Source organism: Capsicum annuum, chromosome 1 (assembly GCF_002878395.1).
Source record: "Capsicum annuum cultivar UCD-10X-F1 chromosome 1, UCD10Xv1.1, whole genome shotgun sequence".
Lineage (NCBI taxonomy): Eukaryota > Viridiplantae > Streptophyta > Magnoliopsida > Solanales > Solanaceae > Capsicum > Capsicum annuum.
In genome coordinates, this window is record NC_061111.1 from 5,356,617 (window position 1) to 5,379,054 (window position 22,438).

The 22,438-nt window shown below is 36.3% G+C and overlaps 1 protein-coding gene across 1 annotated transcript; it reads left to right on the forward strand.

The window, feature by feature from the left end:
- Positions 1–15,497: 15,497 nt before the first annotated feature.
- Positions 15,498–20,155, forward strand: LOC107852318. The gene is made up of 9 exons (XM_016697384.2): positions 15,498–15,548; positions 16,215–16,379; positions 16,647–16,739; positions 16,959–17,150; positions 17,257–17,316; positions 18,356–18,511; positions 18,721–18,774; positions 18,885–19,019; positions 19,671–20,155. The coding sequence occupies exons 1-9, from the start codon at positions 15,537–15,539 to the stop codon at positions 20,049–20,051; spliced, it is 1,248 nt and encodes a 415-aa protein (XP_016552870.1). The 5' UTR covers positions 15,498–15,536; the 3' UTR covers positions 20,052–20,155.
- The last annotated feature ends 2,283 nt before the right edge of the window (positions 20,156–22,438 follow it).

The following is a 22,438-nucleotide window of genomic DNA, read 5'->3' on the forward strand; positions in this document are numbered from 1 at the left end:
GAGCAGGGGTTTTCTTCAACTGGTCTAATATTGAATACTGTGGTAATTTCATCTTTTTCAAAAATTCTTCTGCTTCTTCTTCGATGATAGGGTTTTTGATAGATGACGGTCCACTCATCGTTGGCTGGGACTTTCTTAAGCTTTCAGGCATGAAACATCTTCCTGACCTAGTCAAACCCCCTACCTCATCTACATCTTCAAAAACTTCTTTCTCGTGATAGGTCATCACAGTCTGCCCATAATTCCAGAGAACTCTTTTCGTATCCACTATCGGAGGTTGGGTCACCGGTTTGAGAACAATAGGCACTGCCAGTGCTCCTTTCACCTTCAAGATGGGCTGACTCAGAGCTCCCACCACTGTAAACTTAGGTTTATCCTGACTTAAATCAACATACCTTCTGGGGCCTTGTACTGTGATCAGAGGGTTCTTTGTGCTTTCTTGGGCTTTATCTTCTCTCATTCCTTCCTGGCTTAATGACATCGCTTTCAAAGACTCCCCTACATTCACCGATTTCTCCTCAATGGTCCGTATCTTGACAATAGGCTTATAACCCCTCAAAGACTCTTTCCCATCATATATCAATTCTAACATATTAGCTTCAGTATGGGTTGGCAGCGGATTCTGGTTAATGTTTGGACCCTCCGGGGCCTAGACCAGCATCTGATTCATGTCAATTAAATCTTGGACAGCTCTCTTTAAATGTCAGCATTTCTCAATATCATGGCCTGGAATATCAGAATAGTACACACACCTTAAAGAATAATTGAGATTCCTCGGCGGTGGATTTGAAAGCCTTCCTTGAATTGGGCTTAAAACCTTCAACTTTCTCAACCTATCAAACAAGCTAGCATATGACTCCCCAAATGGTGTGAATTGATTTTTAACCGCCTTCTTCTTCTTATACTCGGGTCTAGGCTGAAAACTGGGTCAGGAGGGGTTTTGGTAATTTGGTGGAGCGAATGGGCGATATTGTGGAGCTTGCGCGCGCCATTGCGGGTAAGAAGAGGTTTAGGCATATGGTTGTGCGCTATATACTGGGTACGGGGGTGGTGGAATGGAATATAAAGGGTTTTGTGGAGGGTAGTAATGGTGGGGAGGAATATATGGATCTTGGGCGTAGACTTGGGCTTGGGATTGGGGATAGGGGCGAGGTGGTATTTTGGGATAGGAATGGGTTCGAGCTACGACAGTCGCTACATCCTCTTTCTTATTTTTACCTCCAAATGTGCTAGTTCCACCTTGAATCGCTTGTGTGGTAGCTTTTAATGCGGCAAAACTCACTATTCGGCCGATCTTAATTCCGTCCTCTATCATCTCCCCCATTTTGAGGACTTCCATAAAAGACTTTCCCATTGCCAAAAGTAAATGTTGAAAATAGGTCTCATCCTGTGCCTGAATGAAAACTTCTACCAACTTACTTTCTTTCATTAGAGGCTTTACCCTGCCGGCGTGTTCACGCCACCTTATCGCGTATTTCCTAAAACCTTCAGTGTTTTTCTTCTTCATGTTGACCAAGGATTTTTCTTCCGAAATCAAGTCGATGTTGAACTGAAAATGTTGAAGAAATTCAGAAGCCAAATTATCCCAGCTGTTCCATTTATCGATATCTCGATCGATGAACTATTCTGAAGCCAGATCTGAAAGACTCTCGCCAAAGAAGGCCATGACCAGTTCTTCCTTTCCTCCTGCATCCCTCAACTAGTTGCAATAACGTCTTAAGTGTGCCATGGGATTGCCGTGTCCTACATACTTCTCGAACTTAGGCATCTTAAAACCGGGGGGAAGGTTGATGTCTGGGAACATGCAAAGATCCTTATAGAAAACACTCCTATAATCTCCGATCCCTTCCAAATTCCTCATAGCCTGCTCTACACTTTTCAATTTCCGGGCTATGATATCCTGTTCCTCCGTTGCGACAGGTTTCTTCGTATCAAATGGAAATGCAGGCATTTGAGTGTACCCATACGGTTCATTCATTTGCAAAGTAGGCTCTGGGGCATAATACTGACTATCTGACACCTTCAGTACGGGCTCACTGGCAGACCTGGGAAGCCTCATTGTGGGACGCGCAACATATATGGGAGTTTCATATGGTGGCAGAGCCATGAATACCGGTATGATCGGTGGCGCTGGCTGAGCAGCTGGTCTTGTTTGGGGAGTTGCCAAGGGCACACCAGAACTGCCAGGATAATAATGTCGCGGAGTGAATCCTGGCCCTTGCTCAGGTGACTCTGTAGGAGCAGAGAATTGTGCCTAAGAGAGCGGTGGGAAATTAGAGATATTCCCAAAACCTTTAGGGAGCAGAGGAGGAGGCATTCCGCTGGCCCATGCCCGATGTAAATTTATCAATTGTTGCCTGAGCCTTACTACCTCATCATTGTGTTTAGAACTTTCTTCCCTGTGATCCTGATCTGGGCAATGAGTGAATTTTCAATCTCCCTGCTAGCCATGGCGAGCTTTGATTTGGATCTAGTGAAGTATAGGTGACTGGCCAGAGTGCTGCAAACCTACCACTGCTATCTGAAAGAACATGCTCATCAAAGATGACATCCGTTAGGATTAGGGCACACAACAATCATGGGAATCACATTGGTAAAATTATCCTAAATTCATGTTCATTTCTACCAGCTTTTGAGGGTAGCGAGGTCATTTTAACATAATCCTGATTTTTGTCTACACTATTTTTTTATCTACACTTATTATTATTTTTCTTTCCCTCTCTTTTCTCTTTTTTTCGTATCAATCTCTGCTCTTTTTTTTCTCTCGTTATCTACCTTTATTTTATCATTCTTTATGGCTTTTGTTTTTCTTTAAAAGAGGAAAAATAATGAAAAACAATGAAACAAAATGATTAGATCGAACCCAAAAATAGATTGCCTACGTATCATGTTGTACAGGAATCAGATCTTGCGTAGTTCGGGTAGCATGTGCATAAACATTACCCACTTTTTTTTGCGAAAACGAAAATAAATGAACCAAGGAAAGACGTAACATCATAACATTTTGAAGAAAGAAAACAACAAAAACGTACAAAAGATTGGGACCACTTCAAAACTAAGCAACAAATATGAAACAACATTATAGACCCCCAAGTCGACGTAGGTGAAATTACTAATAAAGACTCTAATACAAAAAACAACTTGACTTTTACTTAAAGAAGACACCACCCTACAATGACAGACACATAAAAGACTCAAACTAAATAAAGATAAGAAATGCTCTTTCAGACTGGTGCTCTGCGTGATGGCCCTGGCTGATATGGACCTGCCTCTGAAGTTCTCTTTCTCCCATTTAAGCTTTGTAGCATATCCTGTAAAGACACCCTGATACCGAGGAAGAAGCTTCAGGCCCGTATTCCTGCTTCATGAGGAGTACACTTGGAAAGAGTATTCTGACATCTTTCTACCATCTTGAACAAATCTGCTAACTGAACCCTCAGCGTTTCCACTTTGGACCCTACGCTTTCATCCTGATGGTCGTCTACTATGCATTCTTCCTGTATTTCCCCTCTAAGCTGCACTGGTAAGGGTTGACTGATACCCCGAGGGATAGATTGAAGCCAGACCTCATATCCCTGAGTGTGGCCCGGATTATCCAAACTTTCTTTCAGTGTGTCCACACCTAGCTTTGTTGCATGCTTCCAAAACTTCTCATACTTTCTCTCACCTGAGGGTTGGTCCTTGAAGTACTCAACATCCTTCAGAAGATCCACTGCTGGTGGCACGTCCTGCAGCCTACCTAACTGGCGCATTACCCTAGAAGGACTGTATGGTCTAGTGTAATTGAGCCCTAACATAACTAAAGGGCCAATAAGATTATCTTTGGTTGAAACCACAGACAAGTCCACAAAATGTTATCCCTGGTTCTTGACTCAAGAAATTCAATCCAAGCGTCGACTCCCACGGGTAACGAGAATTTATTCAAACGCAACCTGGAATTCATGGCTTTCACTTGATTGGGAATACAACGATCTACCACGTCTGGTCTAACTAAAGAAGGTGCATGCAAATGCTCCATCATCCATAACTGCAATATTAGGTTACTGCCCTCAAAAAATCTTCTTCCCCCCTTCACTTCGGTTAAAGCCTTATATATTTCTGTTAAGATCATGGGTATGAGAGTGAACCTGCCCTTTTGATTAATGTCCTTGTCGTTTTGATCCTTATGAAATAAGGCCATCACTACAGATTGCAAATGGGTATTAATACGTTTTTCTTCTAGTGGAAACACTAAAGTACCTAACAAAGCGAGGGTGAAGACTTCAAGACGCTTTCTCTCCCACTTCTCCTTAGTCACATGAAATTCATCCCAAAAGCAATCAAAACCTTCCGAGGGCCCGAATCTAGCAAACAAAAAATCTAAGGAAACCCACGAATCACTTAAACAACCCAAACGGATAACCTTACTTTTTAAACCACAAGACTGCAAAAATCTCACGCCAGTATGATTTCGTGATCGAACCATATCCTTCTCGATATAGGGCAAATGCAACAAACCGGATATTTCTGCCAAAGTAGGAGTCATTTCACATTCTCCAAACCTGAACACCAAACTACTTGGATCCCAAAAGGTCAACAAAGCCTCTATTAAATCTGGACGAGGGGTAACATGCAGAAGTTCCGTAAGATCACCTAATATTTTAATCAGTTTCTATTGATCAACATAGTTAAACATTTCCCACCATTTGATTAACTTTTTGGGCACCTTGACAACCATCAGAACTCTAGACTTGGTGGACAAATTCATCCTGTAATAACACACAGGACGTTATCTCAAAAATTCGTCAGAAGCAGAAGATTCCCAACCCTTGGGATTTTTTGATGCCAACATATGTCGATGGGACAGACCACATTCATGACTCCAATTTTCCGAACAGAAGTACTCCAAAAAATGTATATTTTAAAGTTCGAAAAGGCTTTATTATTTAAGTGACAAGAAATGAAAATTTATTTCAGAAAAGAATTATTTGTATCTTTTATTCAGAGTCGCCACTTGGCATAATCTGGTGTGCCAAGTCACCTTTGGAAAATCCTTTTCGAAAAAAACCATTTGACTCTTAAACTGGTTTGCAAATAGAGATTCCGGGTAAGGAATTCTATTGACCGAGGGGAAGGTGTTAGGCACCCCTCCATCCCATGGTTCAACCACGGTCGCTTGGCAGAGTGTATCGGCTAAATTGACGTTACAAATGCATAAACCACACAAAAAAAGCATGCAAAATAATCAAACAATAACGAAACAAAACAAAAATGTAAAGTCCAGTCCAATTATTACAACCCGAAATAAAAAATACTGAAATAACCTACACTAGTCCTAAATCATGCTTTACCCAATGCCTCAGGCCTTGATCACGAGCATCCTTAGCGTACAAATTTCTTCAGGGCATTCCCCGGTGAGTAAATACAAAATTACCTCGGGGCATTCCCCTGTTAAATAAATGCACTTTCCAAATACGATAAACAAAACATTCAACAAATATTCCAATCATTCCCACACTACACCAATCCTAAACCTGCCTACCCGAGCTTACTGTTTGCCTACCCGCTCGACAACATACTGCATTCAACATCAACAATGTATCAAAAATATCATAATACTTACTTTTATCAATTTTTCGATTCCCGTCCCCAAATTTATTTCAATCAACATGATTAAATAAGTCTCAATCAAATCAACCACGGTAATCACGATTTCTCCAACATAATATCGAAACGTATCACCACGTCACAACCATCAAACAAACACTAATAACAAAGATTCAAACCAAACACACAACAAATAAACCGTCCACACCCACAACATCACAAAAAAAAGTCAAGATAAAATAAAGACTCGGTAGAAGAAATGGACCTCGATGAAACTGATCCTTGTCGATAATAAAGAAATCCAAAGATCAAAATACTCGACCAGAGAACCTCAATCCGACCAAGAATCCAACTCAGCAATGAAAATCTCAGGAATCCAATTCAAATATGAAATCCGCAAAGAAACAGATGAATAATCAAACATGAGAACTGCGAAACAAATGAAACGGACGAGACCTGTGCACCATTTTGTCACTGGATTCAACCCAAATAGGCTGAAATCAATCCGAACAGGCTGATTTCAGATCGATTTAGGTAGTTGGTTCTAGTTTTGGCGACGGAGATGGGTTTAATTGAGTTTTTCGATGAATTTTGGAGTGAACTCGGAATGGGTGAAGTGGTTTCCGGTGAAGAATAGCCGGAAAACTCTATCTCCGATCGATTCCTTCTCTCTCGAACTCCCTCACATCCGCCTTTACTATTTTCGATTAAACTATCCTACCCTTAATCTCTCTCGAACTCCCTCACGTCCACCTTCATTATTTTCGATCACTCTCTCCTACCCCAATCTCTCTCTGCGTGTGCATATATGTGAATTATTATGATGCTGTGAAGATGTTGATGTGTTTATCTGTGTGTGCCGAATTCCCTGTGAGGAAGAAGATGCCCCCCCCTTTTTGTTTCTATATATATATGATAAAATGAAAACCAAGAAATGGTCCCCCACCCTATTTTTGTTTCTATATGGGTCATTGTATATATGTTGGTGAATTGAAATGCTGAGGTAAGTATAGGTGGGGTCACGTGGGTGGGGGTAGGGTGTGGGGTGGTGGGGTGGTTTATTTTGATTGGGTAGGTTGTTAGGATAAGATAGAATTAGTTAGGATAGGTTTTGTTAGGGATTTTGTTATTTTATTATTTTATTTTTGGTATTTTGTGAGGGTAAAATAACATAGGTGAGGGTACACGGTAGGTGCACAACACACGCATGTACAAAACTTTACTAGATGCGACTTTCGGACTTCCTAGGACACTTTTGAACCTTAGGCTCTGATACCAAGTTTGTAACGCCCCGATTTGCTGAACTGGAATGCTAAACGGTGCCTATAACCCCGAGGGACCACAAGTTAACCCATGATTGATATATGTACCTGTACACTGCATAATGTAAAACATAAATGCGGAATACGTAATACTGTAAGGACATAAGGTTCAAAATAAAATAATCATAACATGGGAGTGGGGTATCGAATACCCAAAACAACTGTAATACTATTTGAAGTCTAAACATACTAGTCTAAAAAGCCTCTAACATGACTGTCTGAATAGGGAGTTGATGGGACATGTCTCCAACTAACTCCAACTAGCAAAACTGAACTGAAATAAACCATAACATAAGTAATGATCATGCCCTCGAGAGATGAGGACTCACTACTGGAAGTCTGACAGTTGAGATGCTACTGCTACTGCTATTTTGGAAATCGTGTATCTAAACCTATGGTGTAACATAAAAGAAAGCACCATAGCGCGAATGCGTCAGTACAACTAAGAGTACTGAGTATAGGAGTGAGGTAGGCTAAATACAAAGGGTTTGTATGCATGAACAATGCTAACTGATATGAACGTGACAACACATACATACATAATTAACTACTACTGAACTCGTGACAATACTGACTACTGAGTCTGAATACTGACAATATGATTTTATCGATTTCGAGATACTAAATAACTGCATTTACTGATATTGATTTGTGAATCACTAATAAGTGAGGAACTGATACTCTATTACTAAATACTAGGAGAATGATACTTTATTACTGATAAAGAAATGATTATTTTTGGCTGTCCTGATTACGAAAGACTGGTCTAATTGACTGTATCTGACAGTCCTAAAACTAAGTACTGATAGCATGTGTTTACTGAAACCTAATATGACTGGAAAATGATTTTTGATAGCCGATAACATGAGTGACTATATCTGATAGCCTTGATACTGGATACTGATAACATGGGTGATTGTAGCTGACAGCCCTAAATCTGATGGAACTATTTGAGTTTTGTACTTTATCTGAGTTGACTGTATCTGACAGTCCTGATATTCTGAAGAACTATCTGAGTTCTTTTACTGATATTGAATGACTGAAACTTTGGGAGGTAGTAGTTTAACCGACATGCCCCATGTATGCTAATGTAGCCGAACTAGGGTCCACTTCTCGCCCTAATTGGAAGGGTGTCAATACCGTGCCACGGGTAAAGACAAGTTGTGAGTGACCCTCAAATCTGCCAGTGTCCCCAAAAGAGAACGACGGATATCCGCCTCATCAACCCTAAAGCTGGCAGTGTTGATGTCTCAACCTATGCTGGCTATATAGTTCTGGAACGCAAGGATAACTGCTAAGAATCACACCCTCATCTGACAGTGTGTGTTCCCATCCTTAGGTTCACTAGGTGCTAACTTCTACTCCCATCTGAATAGACACTGAGCATGACTGACTGAACTGATTAACTGAACTGATTAACTGGACTGGTAGTGTTGCTTAAATGAGCTAAGCTAAATTTAATGAGTTCCGCTGACTGACGGAATACTACTGAGATCTGAGGACTGACTGAAAGAACTGAAGTTACTGAGTAATAAGTAGAACAGGACTGGTACTGAGTTTACTGAATTTTCATTGACTGATGGAATTACTACTGATGTCTGGTAACTGACTGAGTTCATGAGATTACTGAGATTTCCTGAGTCACATGACTGACTGAATTCTACTGAGCATGGCTTGACTAAGGATATCATGAGAACATGACATAGCTCTAGGCACACAACTATATTTTTCGAGTTTAAGTACCCCCAGAACTCGATGGAAGGAAACTGACACACATGACTGACTTGATCATAAGAATAGAGTCCACAATTCACAATATCGTAAGTAGGGGATTTCATACTACACATGGCTATCATATTCTTAGTTATGAAAAGGGAACGCATATAACATGTAAATACTTGCGTAAATTCAATTTCATGAGCATTCCATATTACAACAACAATGCGTAACAATTTGCATAGAAAACATGTTGAACATAAGCATAGAACATGGACTAGTCATTTAGGACCTATTATGTCATAAAAGTATGATTTCTAGTCTCTTAGGTATTTTCACAAACACCTTACATGCAAATCTTTAGCATAGGTGGATTCATCAAGATTACAAGTATTCAACCACCAATTTCACATGTTTATACATCATATACCACCATAGTTTCATACAAACATACTAAGATCCCATCTTAGGCATCATCAAATTTCAACAACATGATCATCAACCATCAACATCATAAATATCATAATACATAATTTGGAAGATGATTTTTTTAGCTTTATGGATGAAAGGAATCCATAAATCAACACACGCATACCTTAGTTCGTGATTCTTGAAAAATTGATGAAAAAATTCTTGAAATTAAATCCTCAATTGAAAGCCATCTTCTTGTTCTTGAGAGAAAATAGAAGAAAAGAGTGTATAATGGGGTTAATTCCGTGTTTATGGGTATATATGGGGTGGGAGATGACCAAAATGCCCTTAAGAAAAGAGAAAAAACGCAGCTGTCCCACTGTTGACTGTCTGACTGGCTGAAGTAAATTGATCATAACTTTTTACTCAGATGCCCAAATTGGATGAAACCAATTGCATTGGAAAGAATACTCTCATAGATTTCATTTGATATATAGAAGCTCTCACTGTTCGTTATATACAGGTAGTTATAATCATTTGAAGTTGACCATGAAATGTTGAAAAAAAATTGCGCAAGCACTGGAGTTAGCAGGCGGCGCGGGCTAATCGCCCGGGGCTTCTGTTTTGGGCACCCAAACGTGCCCTTACGCTACTCCAAAAATTCCAAAACTCACCTGAAATATACTACGAGATTTCTCGATCGTAACGCAACTTGAAAATTGAAAAACGGATGTCGGGAAGGTCGCCAAATAAATCCCCGAAGTTTGGACATCTAAAATAAGACTAAGTGTTGAATTTTGAACACTTAGCAAAATTTTTCTAAGTCTTGGGATCTTACATGGAGCTTTACGAGATGAATTTGACACACTCTTTTGTGGGGTATTACAACAACCTGCATTAACTTGTTGGAGAATTCTTCAATAGTTTCTGAATCCTTTATTCTGAGAATTTCAAACTCTCTTCTCAGATTTATCACTTTTATTTGCCTAATCTTGTCACTTCCATGAAATTCTTCTTTCAACTTGTCCCAAGCCTCCTTTACAGTCTCACTCGCCATAACTCTAGCGAAAATTACTTCCAAAAGTGCTGATTGTATGCAAGAGAGAGCTTTAAAGTTTACCACTTCTTCTCTGTGATTCTTAATTTGCGCCATAGTTGGATTATCTGACAAAGGATTTACCTCTCCTCCAACCTCTACCACTTGCGACAGATCATATGCTCCCAAGTATGTTCTCATCTTGATAGCCTAAATTGGATAATTCTCACCAGAAAAAATTGGGAGTGAAGAAATTAAAAAATTGTTGGAAGCCATAACAATATTGACTTTTACGCAAGGTTATTTTTGGGGGTCTTCTCTCTTACAGATCCCTCAAGAAATTGGCTCTTGATACCAATTGTTGTTCTACAGAACACAGAGAAGAAGAAAACGTTTGAGGATAAAAAAATATTTTGCTTGTTTATTCATTCACATCTGAGAATATAAATAGACAAAAGAATCCTATTCTATTTCTAACTAGGAAACGAATAAAATCATATTCTACTTTAACTAGGATACTAATAAATCTATACTATATCAACTTAAATAACTGAATTTCAGAAATAAAATTACTAAACTAAAAAGGAAAAATAACAGCAAATAATTCAATACTTCAACAAATACATTTATAGAACCACTTTTTAAAATCTTGGTCATACACTAATTATTGCTCCATAGTGTTTTTCAAATTAACTAATTTTTGGATACGTGTGTTGCACGTGTATACCATGCTCATCAGTATGAGACTTAATCACAAAAACATGATATAAAAATGTGTTTATGTTAGTAAGATCTAAAGAAAAGTACTTATAATTTCCTAAATTTTTTTAAATGTTGAGCTTATTTAGCTATGTCAATGAACAAAGAGAGACAATCCTACAGAAGGCACAAAAGGCATTAGATGTTTTATTGTAATAATTCCATCATATGAGCTCCTTAAAAAGGAACGATATTGAATAAATATCGACATCATGATCCAATCCGCTTTAGCATCAAATATACTCCCTCCGTTCTAAATTACCTGTCCCAAACTGAGATGACACATTGATTAAGAAAAATAATTAATAACATGACTTGTTTACCATATTACCTTTATTAAATGATGTTTACATTTTAATTTGAAGAAAAAGTAATTAATGCAAATGGTAAAACATGAAAAAAAAAATTGTCATGATTAATGAAAAAAGAAAAGTAAAATTAGAAAATTTGAGACGAGTAATTTGAGACGGAGGGAGTATAACTCAACACCTGCTGGGGATATGGATCCAGGATGACTTAACATTTTGGGCCTACGTTTATTTGGGCTTCTCTCATTCAGGGACCTGACCCTTGTCCGGTTGATATTTTGCATTTGTGTTAGTGGATCATCGTGCAACTTATCTTGCAAGTTGGAGTAGAATGGACAACTTATCTTGGTCATTGTATCAAGTAATTAATTATGTACGGACGTATACATTCTTTGAATTTGCTTGGAAGCTCAAACATCACTACTCCTTCAAAATCGTCTACCTTTCTTGAAGAAAATTATGAAGAAGTAAAATTTAAATGAAGAATTAACAGGTCATTTATTTTTAATGGGTCATATTCATAACTGAAGGGAGTTCAAGCATCTGTGAATTCTTTGTTTGTAATTGCACCATTCAGTTAAATTAAATGGTTCAAAAACTGAAAATATTTAAATGCTTAACGAATGAAAATAATATGCAGTTTGAAAATAGAAGTTGTATGGTTGCCGGAACATGGGATTAAGTCATTGAAGAGGCATAACTCACATTACTACCTAAGGTGAGCAGGCCTGAAATTGCTGGTTGATACAGACCAATCTCCTGTTGCAATGTCCTTTACAAATGCATTTCGTATCGGAGGTTATTGATGATGATGCCAACTATTGTAAGTGACACTCAAACTACTTTTGTGAAAGATAGATCCTTAATACATAATGTGTTGATATGTCAAGATATACTTGGACATTATGGAAGGAAAACCACAGCTAGATTTCTTATGAAAATAGATTTACGAAAGGGATATGATATGGGTAATATTGGGACTTCATTGATGAAATGCTGGAAGGGTTTGGGTTCCCAGAGAAAATGAGACTGTTGATAATGACTTGTGTTTCCACTACAAGCTTTTCTCTAAGGGTAAATGGAGAAAACTGTGGATATTTTGAAGGACGGAGGGGGTTGAGGGGTAGGGGTGTCCCATCTCACCTTTGTCATGGTGATGGAGTACCTTGCTAGAGTGTTGAATAAAATGGGACAATTACCAAATTTCAGGTATCACCCAATGTGCAAGGAGCAATTGACTCATCTGACCTTTGTGGATGACTAGAGTATAGGTATTATAAAAGTATTAAATAAGTATTATAGAGTATTACTCCTATATGATATGATTAGTCAAACACAAACAAACTGCTTCTCACAAAAAAGTTTTTCAAAAATATAGATATATAAGTCAAAAATAGTCAAATGTATCAGTTCCCTTTATGACCAAAACATGTGTAAATTGATGAAATTTGATAATTTCCCCCCTCATTAGGTACAATCCAATCACTTACACTAATGCATTAAATAAGAAGTGATACATGACTTGTAGCATTAAAATGAGTTAATCCTATTTTTGGTTAGCATAAATCCTTTATTAGTTTTGAGCTTTTCTGTTCATCCTGTAATATGTGTTCAGAGTCTCAGTAAATAATGTAATTAAAGTGATACAACTCTGTTGTATTTTGTATTAACTTGCTGATAATCTATGGTAAATTTGCTTGAAATAAATTTTAAAATTTAAAGAATAATTAGCTAAAAATATTCTTGGATATAATGTGTGGAAAAATGTCATTGCATTTGAGAGCCAGCATACAGATTTTGCTTGCAATTTCTCTATTTTTGAACCATTATGAGGTTGAAGGAGAACAGAGGTTGTCTAAGGCAGAAGATTTAGAGTTAGAGAAGCAACTAAAGCTTCTTAATAAGCCATCAATCCAGACTATTAAGGTACAACCTCTATTTGTCTTATGATGATTTTATGGACTAAATCTTCTAATTTTTTTCGTCTAACAAAAAAAAAATAGCATTGACAAGTGAAGGTTCTTGACATGGTAAGCACCCTCCACCTTCAGCCTTGAGGTTGTTGGTTAGAGTCACCAGTGGTGTAAAAAGATGGGAGTTCCTACAGAGGGGTAAATTGTCTTTTTTTTTTTTTAAATAAAAAAATAAATAAAGACCTGATTTGTCACAGTCCAAGTGCATAGCACACATTGTCCGCTTTGGGCCTAAGCTATGCCATATCAAGCCCCATCTGATACCATATTTGTCACGACCAAGCCCACGACATGTATTGTCCTCTTTGGGCCTAGTCCCACACACATTTTCTCTGGTTTCGTCACATTTGAGTCCTAAAAGTGCGTGTATAGTGTGAGTTTGAGTTATACCTTATAAGCTCATCACTTTCCTCTCCCATTCCGATGTGTGATTTGACTTATGTGTGATGGGCATCTCATCTTCAACAATTTGCCAGCCAAGAAACCTACTAGTCCTGTTTGACCCGCCCTCATTAATCCACGATCTTCACATTATTGTACTATAATAATCAGACGGTCACTGAAACTTGAACTCTTGACAATGCAATTTGAATTGTAACCTTTAGCTACTGGGATGACTATAAGGGAAATCCCAATATAAATATTTGATCTAATAGTTTGCACCACATCTTCATTTGTATAAGGACTAATATATATATACTTCTATATCAAATGACAAAAATTTACATGATAGATCCATAAAACCAAGGCCAAATCTAGCTTATAAGTTACGGGTTCAAGTGAATATAGTAGCCTTTTGCCAAGACCCTTTATATGTATCAAGAACTTCATAAAATATCTATAAATACTCAGTGTACTCATAAACTTCAATTCTTGAATCTGCTCGACATAAATCTTAAATCTTTCTTCTTTTTTTGTTTTGTTATTTCTCTGACTATTTTTCCTCCACTTTTACCATATATAGTACATCAACAATGGAGATTGGTGGCTTTATATAGGAGAAGATTATAAAGCAGTTGGATATTGGCCACAAAAGATATTTACAACATTAAAGTCATATGCAACAAGTGCTGAATTTGAAGGATTTGTGTATAGTCCTCCAGGAATTCCAGAACCTTCCATGGGCAGTGGTCATTTTCCAGTTGGAGACAAGGAAGAAGATGCATATTGTAAGAAGAGTATCTACTTTACTGATGATAATAATCAAGCTAAATCTTTAGATGATATTTTAGTGAAATTATATGAAAAAAGTCCAAATTTATATAGGGTTACTGATTATCCAGATGCTTATTATAATAAATCTGGTAATGGAGTGTTATATGGAGGACCAGGTGAAATTGATAACGAGTAGCTAGTCTGTTTTGTAAAATGATGTCTTTTTATAAAATGATTGAAATGTCCTTAAAGTTATTTACAGAAAATAGAATTTTAATTTATTTTTTTTTAACATTAAATGGCGAATGACGGAAATAAACATAGAGATAAATAAACAGTACGATTTAGGAAGAGTATTTCAGAGATTGCAAATGATAATGACATAAAATGTTTAAAATGATCAACTTATGACTTTTGATTACCTTTTACTTATGAACATTTTAGTATTTGCCAAATACATATGGTATAAGTTACAATATATTTATAAGTTCGTTTGACCATCTTACAAGATTAGTCAAACTCAATTAATATATAAGTTACCAAATAAATTTTTTACCTTCTTTCTTCGTTCTCATTGTTTTTTAAGTTGATTTATATGGCTCTATTGCCAATGTTTATGGAAAATTATTGATGGGCTTTTCACTTTAAATTATTACTTATTCTGTTTAAATTAGTCAAGATTGAGAAATATTTGGTACATATTGAATAAGTTAGCAGAAAAGAACCACAAAGTTAATCTTTCTGGCATGTATATAGTACTAATCTTTCTGGCATGTATATAGTACTATGGCTAATACATCTTGACACTAGTTAGTTGGGCCAATATAGATCACAAAGCTCAGTTAAATGGACGGTATAGTTTGATACTAATCGTGAAAAAAATATCGGTCTTAAGCAAGGTGAAAATTTTATAGTGAATTATCAACATCCATTATGGTTCGTTTAAAAAGAATAACAACATTTTCTATGTCCAAGCTCAAATAATATTGCAGAATGGCAGAATGGATAAGAGGAAGGAGTGACTATTAGAGATAAAAATTTACTAGTTGATTAAGCTAATATTTGGAGAGATCATTAATAGGAAATTATCTATAAAGTAAACAATTAAATTAATCAATAGTTTACCTTATCTGCATCATCAAACAGATGACCACAAAAATGATATCAGATTATGTTCAAATAAATACTTCCCCTTCTTCCACTAGTATGAATATAAGTTGATTTATTTCAGATTTATTTGCATTCTGTAACAAATATCAAATCTAGCATCATGTCACATCAGGTAACTTTTTAGAAATTCATTTTCTTAAGCTATGAAATTTTGGTCAGTATCTGTTGCTAACGAAGGTGACAAAGGCAAAGATCACGTAAAATTAGTCAAGAAGTGTGAAAACTTAGAAATATGTTGTTTATCACTTTCGAATTTTTGCTGTGTGCTTCCATGGAATTGAGGTGGTCATTTATATTTATATTTTTTTTCCTTTGGGTGATTAGTGCAAGGTGGTGCTGTTTTTTTTTTTTTTTGGAGGGGAGTTGTTGGCGAAAGTGATCTATAAATCAAAAACAATAAAATGAAATTATCCTTGAACTAGTCAAAATTATTCATTTTTGTTCTCTGTTATATTTTTAATTCACCATACCTTTATTTGTTTGTTAATCGTCTCGTATGTTTATGCTGTTAACGGGGTCTCGGTATGAAATAGGTGGACTCCACAATTGACAATTTTCTTGAGAAAAATATGTCAAGTCTATTATGGTATATATTAATGAAACCTCAGTTTGAAGTTTTGTTGTGAAAGGGGCAAACAAGACTTCTTTCCCTATAGTAAGGGTAATATTAGACCAAAAGTTTGACGGAGTACAAACTACAAAAGCAATACAACTTTTTTTTGGTCTTGTGATAGTTCTTCTAGTTAATGTTTGCTTAATTATTTCTTAATAATTGTAGAAATTGTTGCTGCATTTGAGAGCTATACTACAAATTCTGCTTGCAATTTCACTAGTCTTGAACTATGCCGAAATTGAAGCAAGACACAGCCTATCTGAGGCTGAAGATTTAGAATTGGAGAGGCAATTAAAGCTTCTAAATAAACCAGCTATCAAGACCATTAAGGTACGATCTCTAGTCATCTTAGGAGGATTTTAAAGAAAATGACGTATTTCATCAGTGGTGATGGAGAAGTAATAAAAACCTTATTGTACTGTAGTAATCAAATGGTCACAGAGATCAGAACTCGTGACACAATGATTTGAATTGTAATTGTTAGCTATTCGGATGCCCATAAGGGACAATCACAATATAAATATTTGATCTAATAGTTTGAACTACATATGTGTTTATAATAAATGTGGAGACTAATTGCTACCATTTGACAAGCAGGGCAAATATGGAGAAGTATACGACTGCGTGGACTTTTATAAACAACTTGCATTCGACCATCCTCAATTGAAAAATCACAACTTCCATCCCGAAGTACATTTTTGTGTACAATAGTTTCAATTTCGTATGATCCAATTTGTATAATCTAAAGTTTGAAACAAATTTCGAAAGGTAGGGTAAAGTATGTGTACACTCCACCTTCCCTTAACTCCACTTGTGAGAATTCACTAGATAAGTCAATGTTGTTGTAAATTTTGAAAAAAATTGATGTACATTTATATCAACTCATAAAACTTAATCTTTTGGATGCAGATGAAACCTACCTTGCACACTTTACAAGGAGATGACACTTCTTCAAACGTTAATAGACCTTTTAACATAGAGTTAGAAGGCAGAGGTTGTCCTACTAGAACAGTTCCGATTAAAAGAATTACTAAAGACGATCTAATAAGACAAATACATTTATCACAAGTCGGAGACGCAAATGATTCTCCTGATGATGATGTAAGTTTGCTGCAAAATAATCCTAACACTTCTTTTAATTTCAAAAATTCAAACTCTATTTAGCATATTTTTTCTTCACATATATATGGTTATTATTTCTGTGCAGGATATAAAGTTCAGTCTTTCATATGGAACCAGAAATGAGATTACTCTAGGAGGACTCGAGGTTTATATACTTATATTATTCCATATTCTAGCTCTAGAAAATGCTAAAATTGAAATTTTCTTGGAAACAACTAACTGCATTCTGTTGGTCGAGGTAGATTTAGGATGAGTTTCATCCATTCGGCTGAACTCATTGTTTGCCCCAACAACTATGTAATAGCAACACACTCATTTAAGACAAACAACAACAACAACGACAAACCCAGTGTGTTCCCACAAAGTGGGGTCCGGGGAGGGTAAGATGTACGCAGTCCATACCGCTACCTCCGAAGAAGTAGAGAGGCTATTTCAAATAGACTCGCGGCTCAAGATAAAGAACAGGCGACAAGGAGATGGTTTACATAACAGAAAAAGTGCAAGGAATAATAAAAAGTAAATCAGAGCAATACGAAAATACGAGAGATACGGCAACACGAAATAAGCAGATAGCAACTGAGAAAATATGAAAGGGACACCCACGTATAAGTAACACATACTCGCCGCCATAAACACCTATAGACACAGACCTAAGGTTACTAACCCAGCTACACAAGATCTCTCCTGGTGGCTTGCTACAACCCACACCCTCCCGCTAGCCTTCTACCCTTATCCGCGACCTCCACACCTTTCTATCTAGGGTCATGTCCTCAGTAAGCTGCAGCTGCTCCATGTCATGTCTGATCATCTCCCTCCAGTATTTCTTCGGCCTACCTCTACTCCTCCTGAAGTCATCCTCATTTAAGACAAACATTGGCTCTAAATTATAAATTTGCCTATGCCTGTTGGGCTACAACTTTTAAAGGACTTCATACTTTTGGGATTTTGACACAATATAGCAGCCGAACCCCAAAAAGTTAGTTTGTGGATGAATGATATATGTATGTGTAGCGATGTATAATTAGTTTAATGATTTATGTAATCGGCTAGCCAAGGGGATGTAAATATTTTTGGCAAGGGACCAAATATGTAGAAAGTCCAATATTAAGTCCCTATTGTTTTGTAATTAGTCACCATAGTGACACTTAACTATCTAAACATGTTGTGCCTTTGTTTCATTTCAGTTTGCAACCGTGCAAATCCCAGACAATCCAACAAACAAATTGGCAGGAGCAGGGGCAATTCTTAGCCTGCATAATCCTCAAATTTATGAGCATCAATTTACTGGAGGCTTTATTAAGGTTCAAAATGGGATTGACAACATACAAGTTGGATGGATAGTAAGTTCTTTAATTTGCTCTTCATTTGCATTAATCCATAAGTTTTACAATACTAATCAATTTTATTAGTGTCTTCGACTCAAGTTTTATACAAGTGTGTGTGTGTGTGTGATTGCAGTTACTGACTCTAAATCCTGCATCTATCATGCCATTTGTGTTAAAATTGTCCACTATCTAATAAACGTGTATTGTTTTTTCAAATGAATTAGGTGAATCCAGATCTCTATGGAGACAACCGTACACGATCATACATATATTTAAAGGTAGTTCCTTTTAACTTCTTTCATATTAAAACTAATTGTCTTATGATTTGCTTGAGAGTTGATGTATTAATTAATATTCTGAATTTTTTTTTTCTTTTGCATGACCACAGACAGGAAAATCAGCCTGTTTTAATACTAGATGTCCTGGTTTTGTACATGTAAACTCAGCAATACCTTTAGATGGAGAACTACTTAGCTCTACTTATGGTGGACCTATTTATGATATACCAATGTATATTGCTCGTGTAAGTGTGCATCTTCCTGTACTTCTTAGTTCACTCTTTTTCTAACTAAACTTAATACAAGTACATTCTTTTTTAGCTTCCACTCGATATCTGGTTTCCGTTTTGGGGTCTCAACTCTCAACTAATTTGGACTTGCACCGTGTAAAACTCATTAAAAAGGAAATGAAAATACAGAATCTTGGTGATCATACACAGCAAACATATTTGTAGAGTTATGAGGAACGTCAGACTAGTGTCTAAAATTTTGTAGACATATGCTACAAAAGATTTGCATAATCTTAAAAATAGAGACAAAATCTAAACTGTGGCAAAAAAAAGATATTCGTGTAGATCTTTCTTCTTTATTGTCATTTTCGAGGCTCGAATTCAAAACTTCTAATTAAGGATGGAAGGACCATAATCATAAATAGAAAAAAACATTTTCACATCCATTGACAACCTAAAAAAAAGTTTGTCTATTTGTGTACTTTGAGTCATTGACAACCTAAAAAAAAGTTTGTCTATTTGTGTACTTTGAGTCTTTGACGTGTTATAGTAGGTTGCTTATCATTTATTCTAGATTACTACAACATATAATTATCTTTTAATTAATTTGATTATATCTGACTTTTTGATAATTATCTGACTAGTTTTTTCTTTTACAATATATAGGATGCGTCCAATGGAAATTGGTGGTTTAGAATCGGATCAAACTATACAGGAGTTGGATTTTGGCCAGCAAAGATATTTACAAAGTTAAATGGATTTGCAACAAGTGCTGAATATGGAGGAGTTGCACATAGTAATCGAGGGGATCCAGATATACCTTCCATGGGTGGTGGTTATTTACCAGCTGGAAACCTGACAAAAGATGGATATTGTAGGAAGAGTATCTTCATAAATGATAAAAATCAAATGAAGTCTTTAATTGATATTCCAGTGAAATTATATGCAAGTAATCCACATTGGTATAAGGTGGCTGATTCTCCTGACTCTAAGGATATATTTGGTAATTTAGTCCTATATGGAGGACCCCTATATGAATATAGTTGACAACATATAACATATAGTAGTACTAAATAAGAACTTCTTTTGCATTGATCTATATAAAAATTGTTGGTGGATAACTTTTAGATTATTACTGCCTCCGTTTCAGTTTGTACGTCTGATTTGACTTGGCATGTATGGAGTTTAAGAAAATAAAAGACTTTTGAATCTTGTGGTCTTAAATAGATTAAAGATATGTAGAGTTTTTGATTTTATCATCTTTTTAATGGAGTGTTCTTCATACTGAAGGAATATATTAAAGAATTGCTAGTTACTATTATCGTTGATTGTTTGGACTAGTGAATCTTATGTGTATTTGAAAGCTTGTAATAGCATGTAATTGCAAGCATTTCTTTATAAAAGAAACATCATGAAGATGTGCCTATTAGAAATTTGCTACATCATGAAAGGTGCATATGATTCTCCTAATGGTGATGTGAGTTTGCTGCAAAAATTTGTACAACTCCTAAATTTGAGTTTCAAAAATTCAAACTATTTTGTATAATTTTCTCCATAAAGCAGGTTATACAGTTCAATGTTTAAGATGGAACCAAACATTCTTAGTTTGGTGGAGGCTATAAGGTTTGTGTCCTTTTATAGTGCATATTCGAGCTAGTAAATACTAAATTTTAAAATTTTCTTGGAACAGAACTGCATTCTGTTGGTCGAGGCAGATTCTAGACAAGTTCTGTCCATTTGACTGAACTCATTTTTTCCGCTCGAACTATGTAAATAATCACACTCGTTTTGGACTCACACTGACTCTAAATTATGAATATGCCTGCCCGTTGGCCTACTAGTTTTAAAGGACAATATTTTTGACATTTTGACATAGAATAGCACCCATCTAAATATTAGTGTGTAGCAATGTATAATTAGTGTACTAATTTATGCATATCTGTGGGAATTATAGTTTTGATGATTGATTTATGAACCAGGTTCATGTTTATTATGAACCAGGTTCTCGATTATTGTGGGGCTGACCTATTTGGCTAGGTGATGTGCAGCAGCGTAATTGTTTAAATAAGGAATGCATAATTAATGTTTTGAAAAGAATCCGAAATCTTACTGTCAAAAGGAAATCCTTTTAGTATGGTAAAGAAGTGTATTCTAGCAGGTTTCCTTATGCAAGTTGGTTTCCACAAGGAAAAGTTTTTTGATGACCTAAACGGAGTCAAAGTGCAAGCAGTATATATGCAGCATTGAGGTGAATTGGCGCACACTCCTCTTGACAAACGCACAGATCTGAAAATCGCTAAAAAGCAAGAAGGAGCAAGCAAATAAACGAGAAATAACTGTTTGGCGCTGTCAATAGAAGTGTTTCTTTTGAGTTGTAATTGTCTTTGATTTATTGATAGAAGTGAAATGTTGGTGAGATATTGTAACAAGAAGCGAGTTTGACTTTTTGGAGCGATTAAGTTGTGTGAAGAGTAGTTATAGTTAACTGTTGAAGTGAGGTACTCGAGTGAGTCCCTTAGATTGAGGAGTTGTAATCTGAAATGCTATGAAAGTAGTGGAGATTGGAGTCGAAATCTCCTAACAAAATTCTGTGTGCAGTTTGCTTTTACTGTTATTATGTTTCTCTGAACCAGGTTCCAAATACACGTGATGAAGTTAGTTGTTTTATCAATTGGTATCAGAGCCGGTCTTTTCAATATAAGGTTAACACCTTAAAAAGGATCCATGGCTGAGCGAGCAAATGTGTAGAAAGCCCAATAATTTTTGTATCATCATTTTCCCTAACATTACATTGTTTTGTAAATAGTAAAAATAGTGACAGTAACTATCTGAAATTCTGAATGTTATAATTTTGCTACATTTTAGTTTGCAACAGTGCTTATCCCATACAATCCAAGAAACAAAATGAGAGGAGTAGGAGTAACTAAGCTTGCGTAATCCTAAACTTTTTAGCCAGTATCAACATAGAGCTTAGAAATCTGGTCTTTTTCATTAAAAAAGAAATATTTTAGCAATCCTCATCAAGGAAGGGGTCCCATCGCACATCCGATTCATGAACAGAGGATTCGTAAATAGACAGGTTTGACATTCCTTAGTACGCGAAAAAGAGAGGATTTGCAAGATCAAGAAAAGTCGAATAGCGAATAGAATGACCTAAGAGCAAAAGTCTTGGAAGAGTGAGTGCAGGGAAGGATATTTCTTTGAATAAAGAAGTCGATTCCAAACTCACTTCACTCCTCTCGTTTATATTGTTTTTCAAGGTCGGATTGGAATCTTCACTCCCTTCCTGAAGGAATTCGACGAAGGCCGTATAAAGGCTCAAAAAAGGATTAACACCATACAAGTTGGTTGAACAGTAAGTTTTTGAAATTACTCTTTAAAGTCAAACACATTTATAAGTTGAAAAAATCACCCTCTCTTTGGTCATTGTTTTG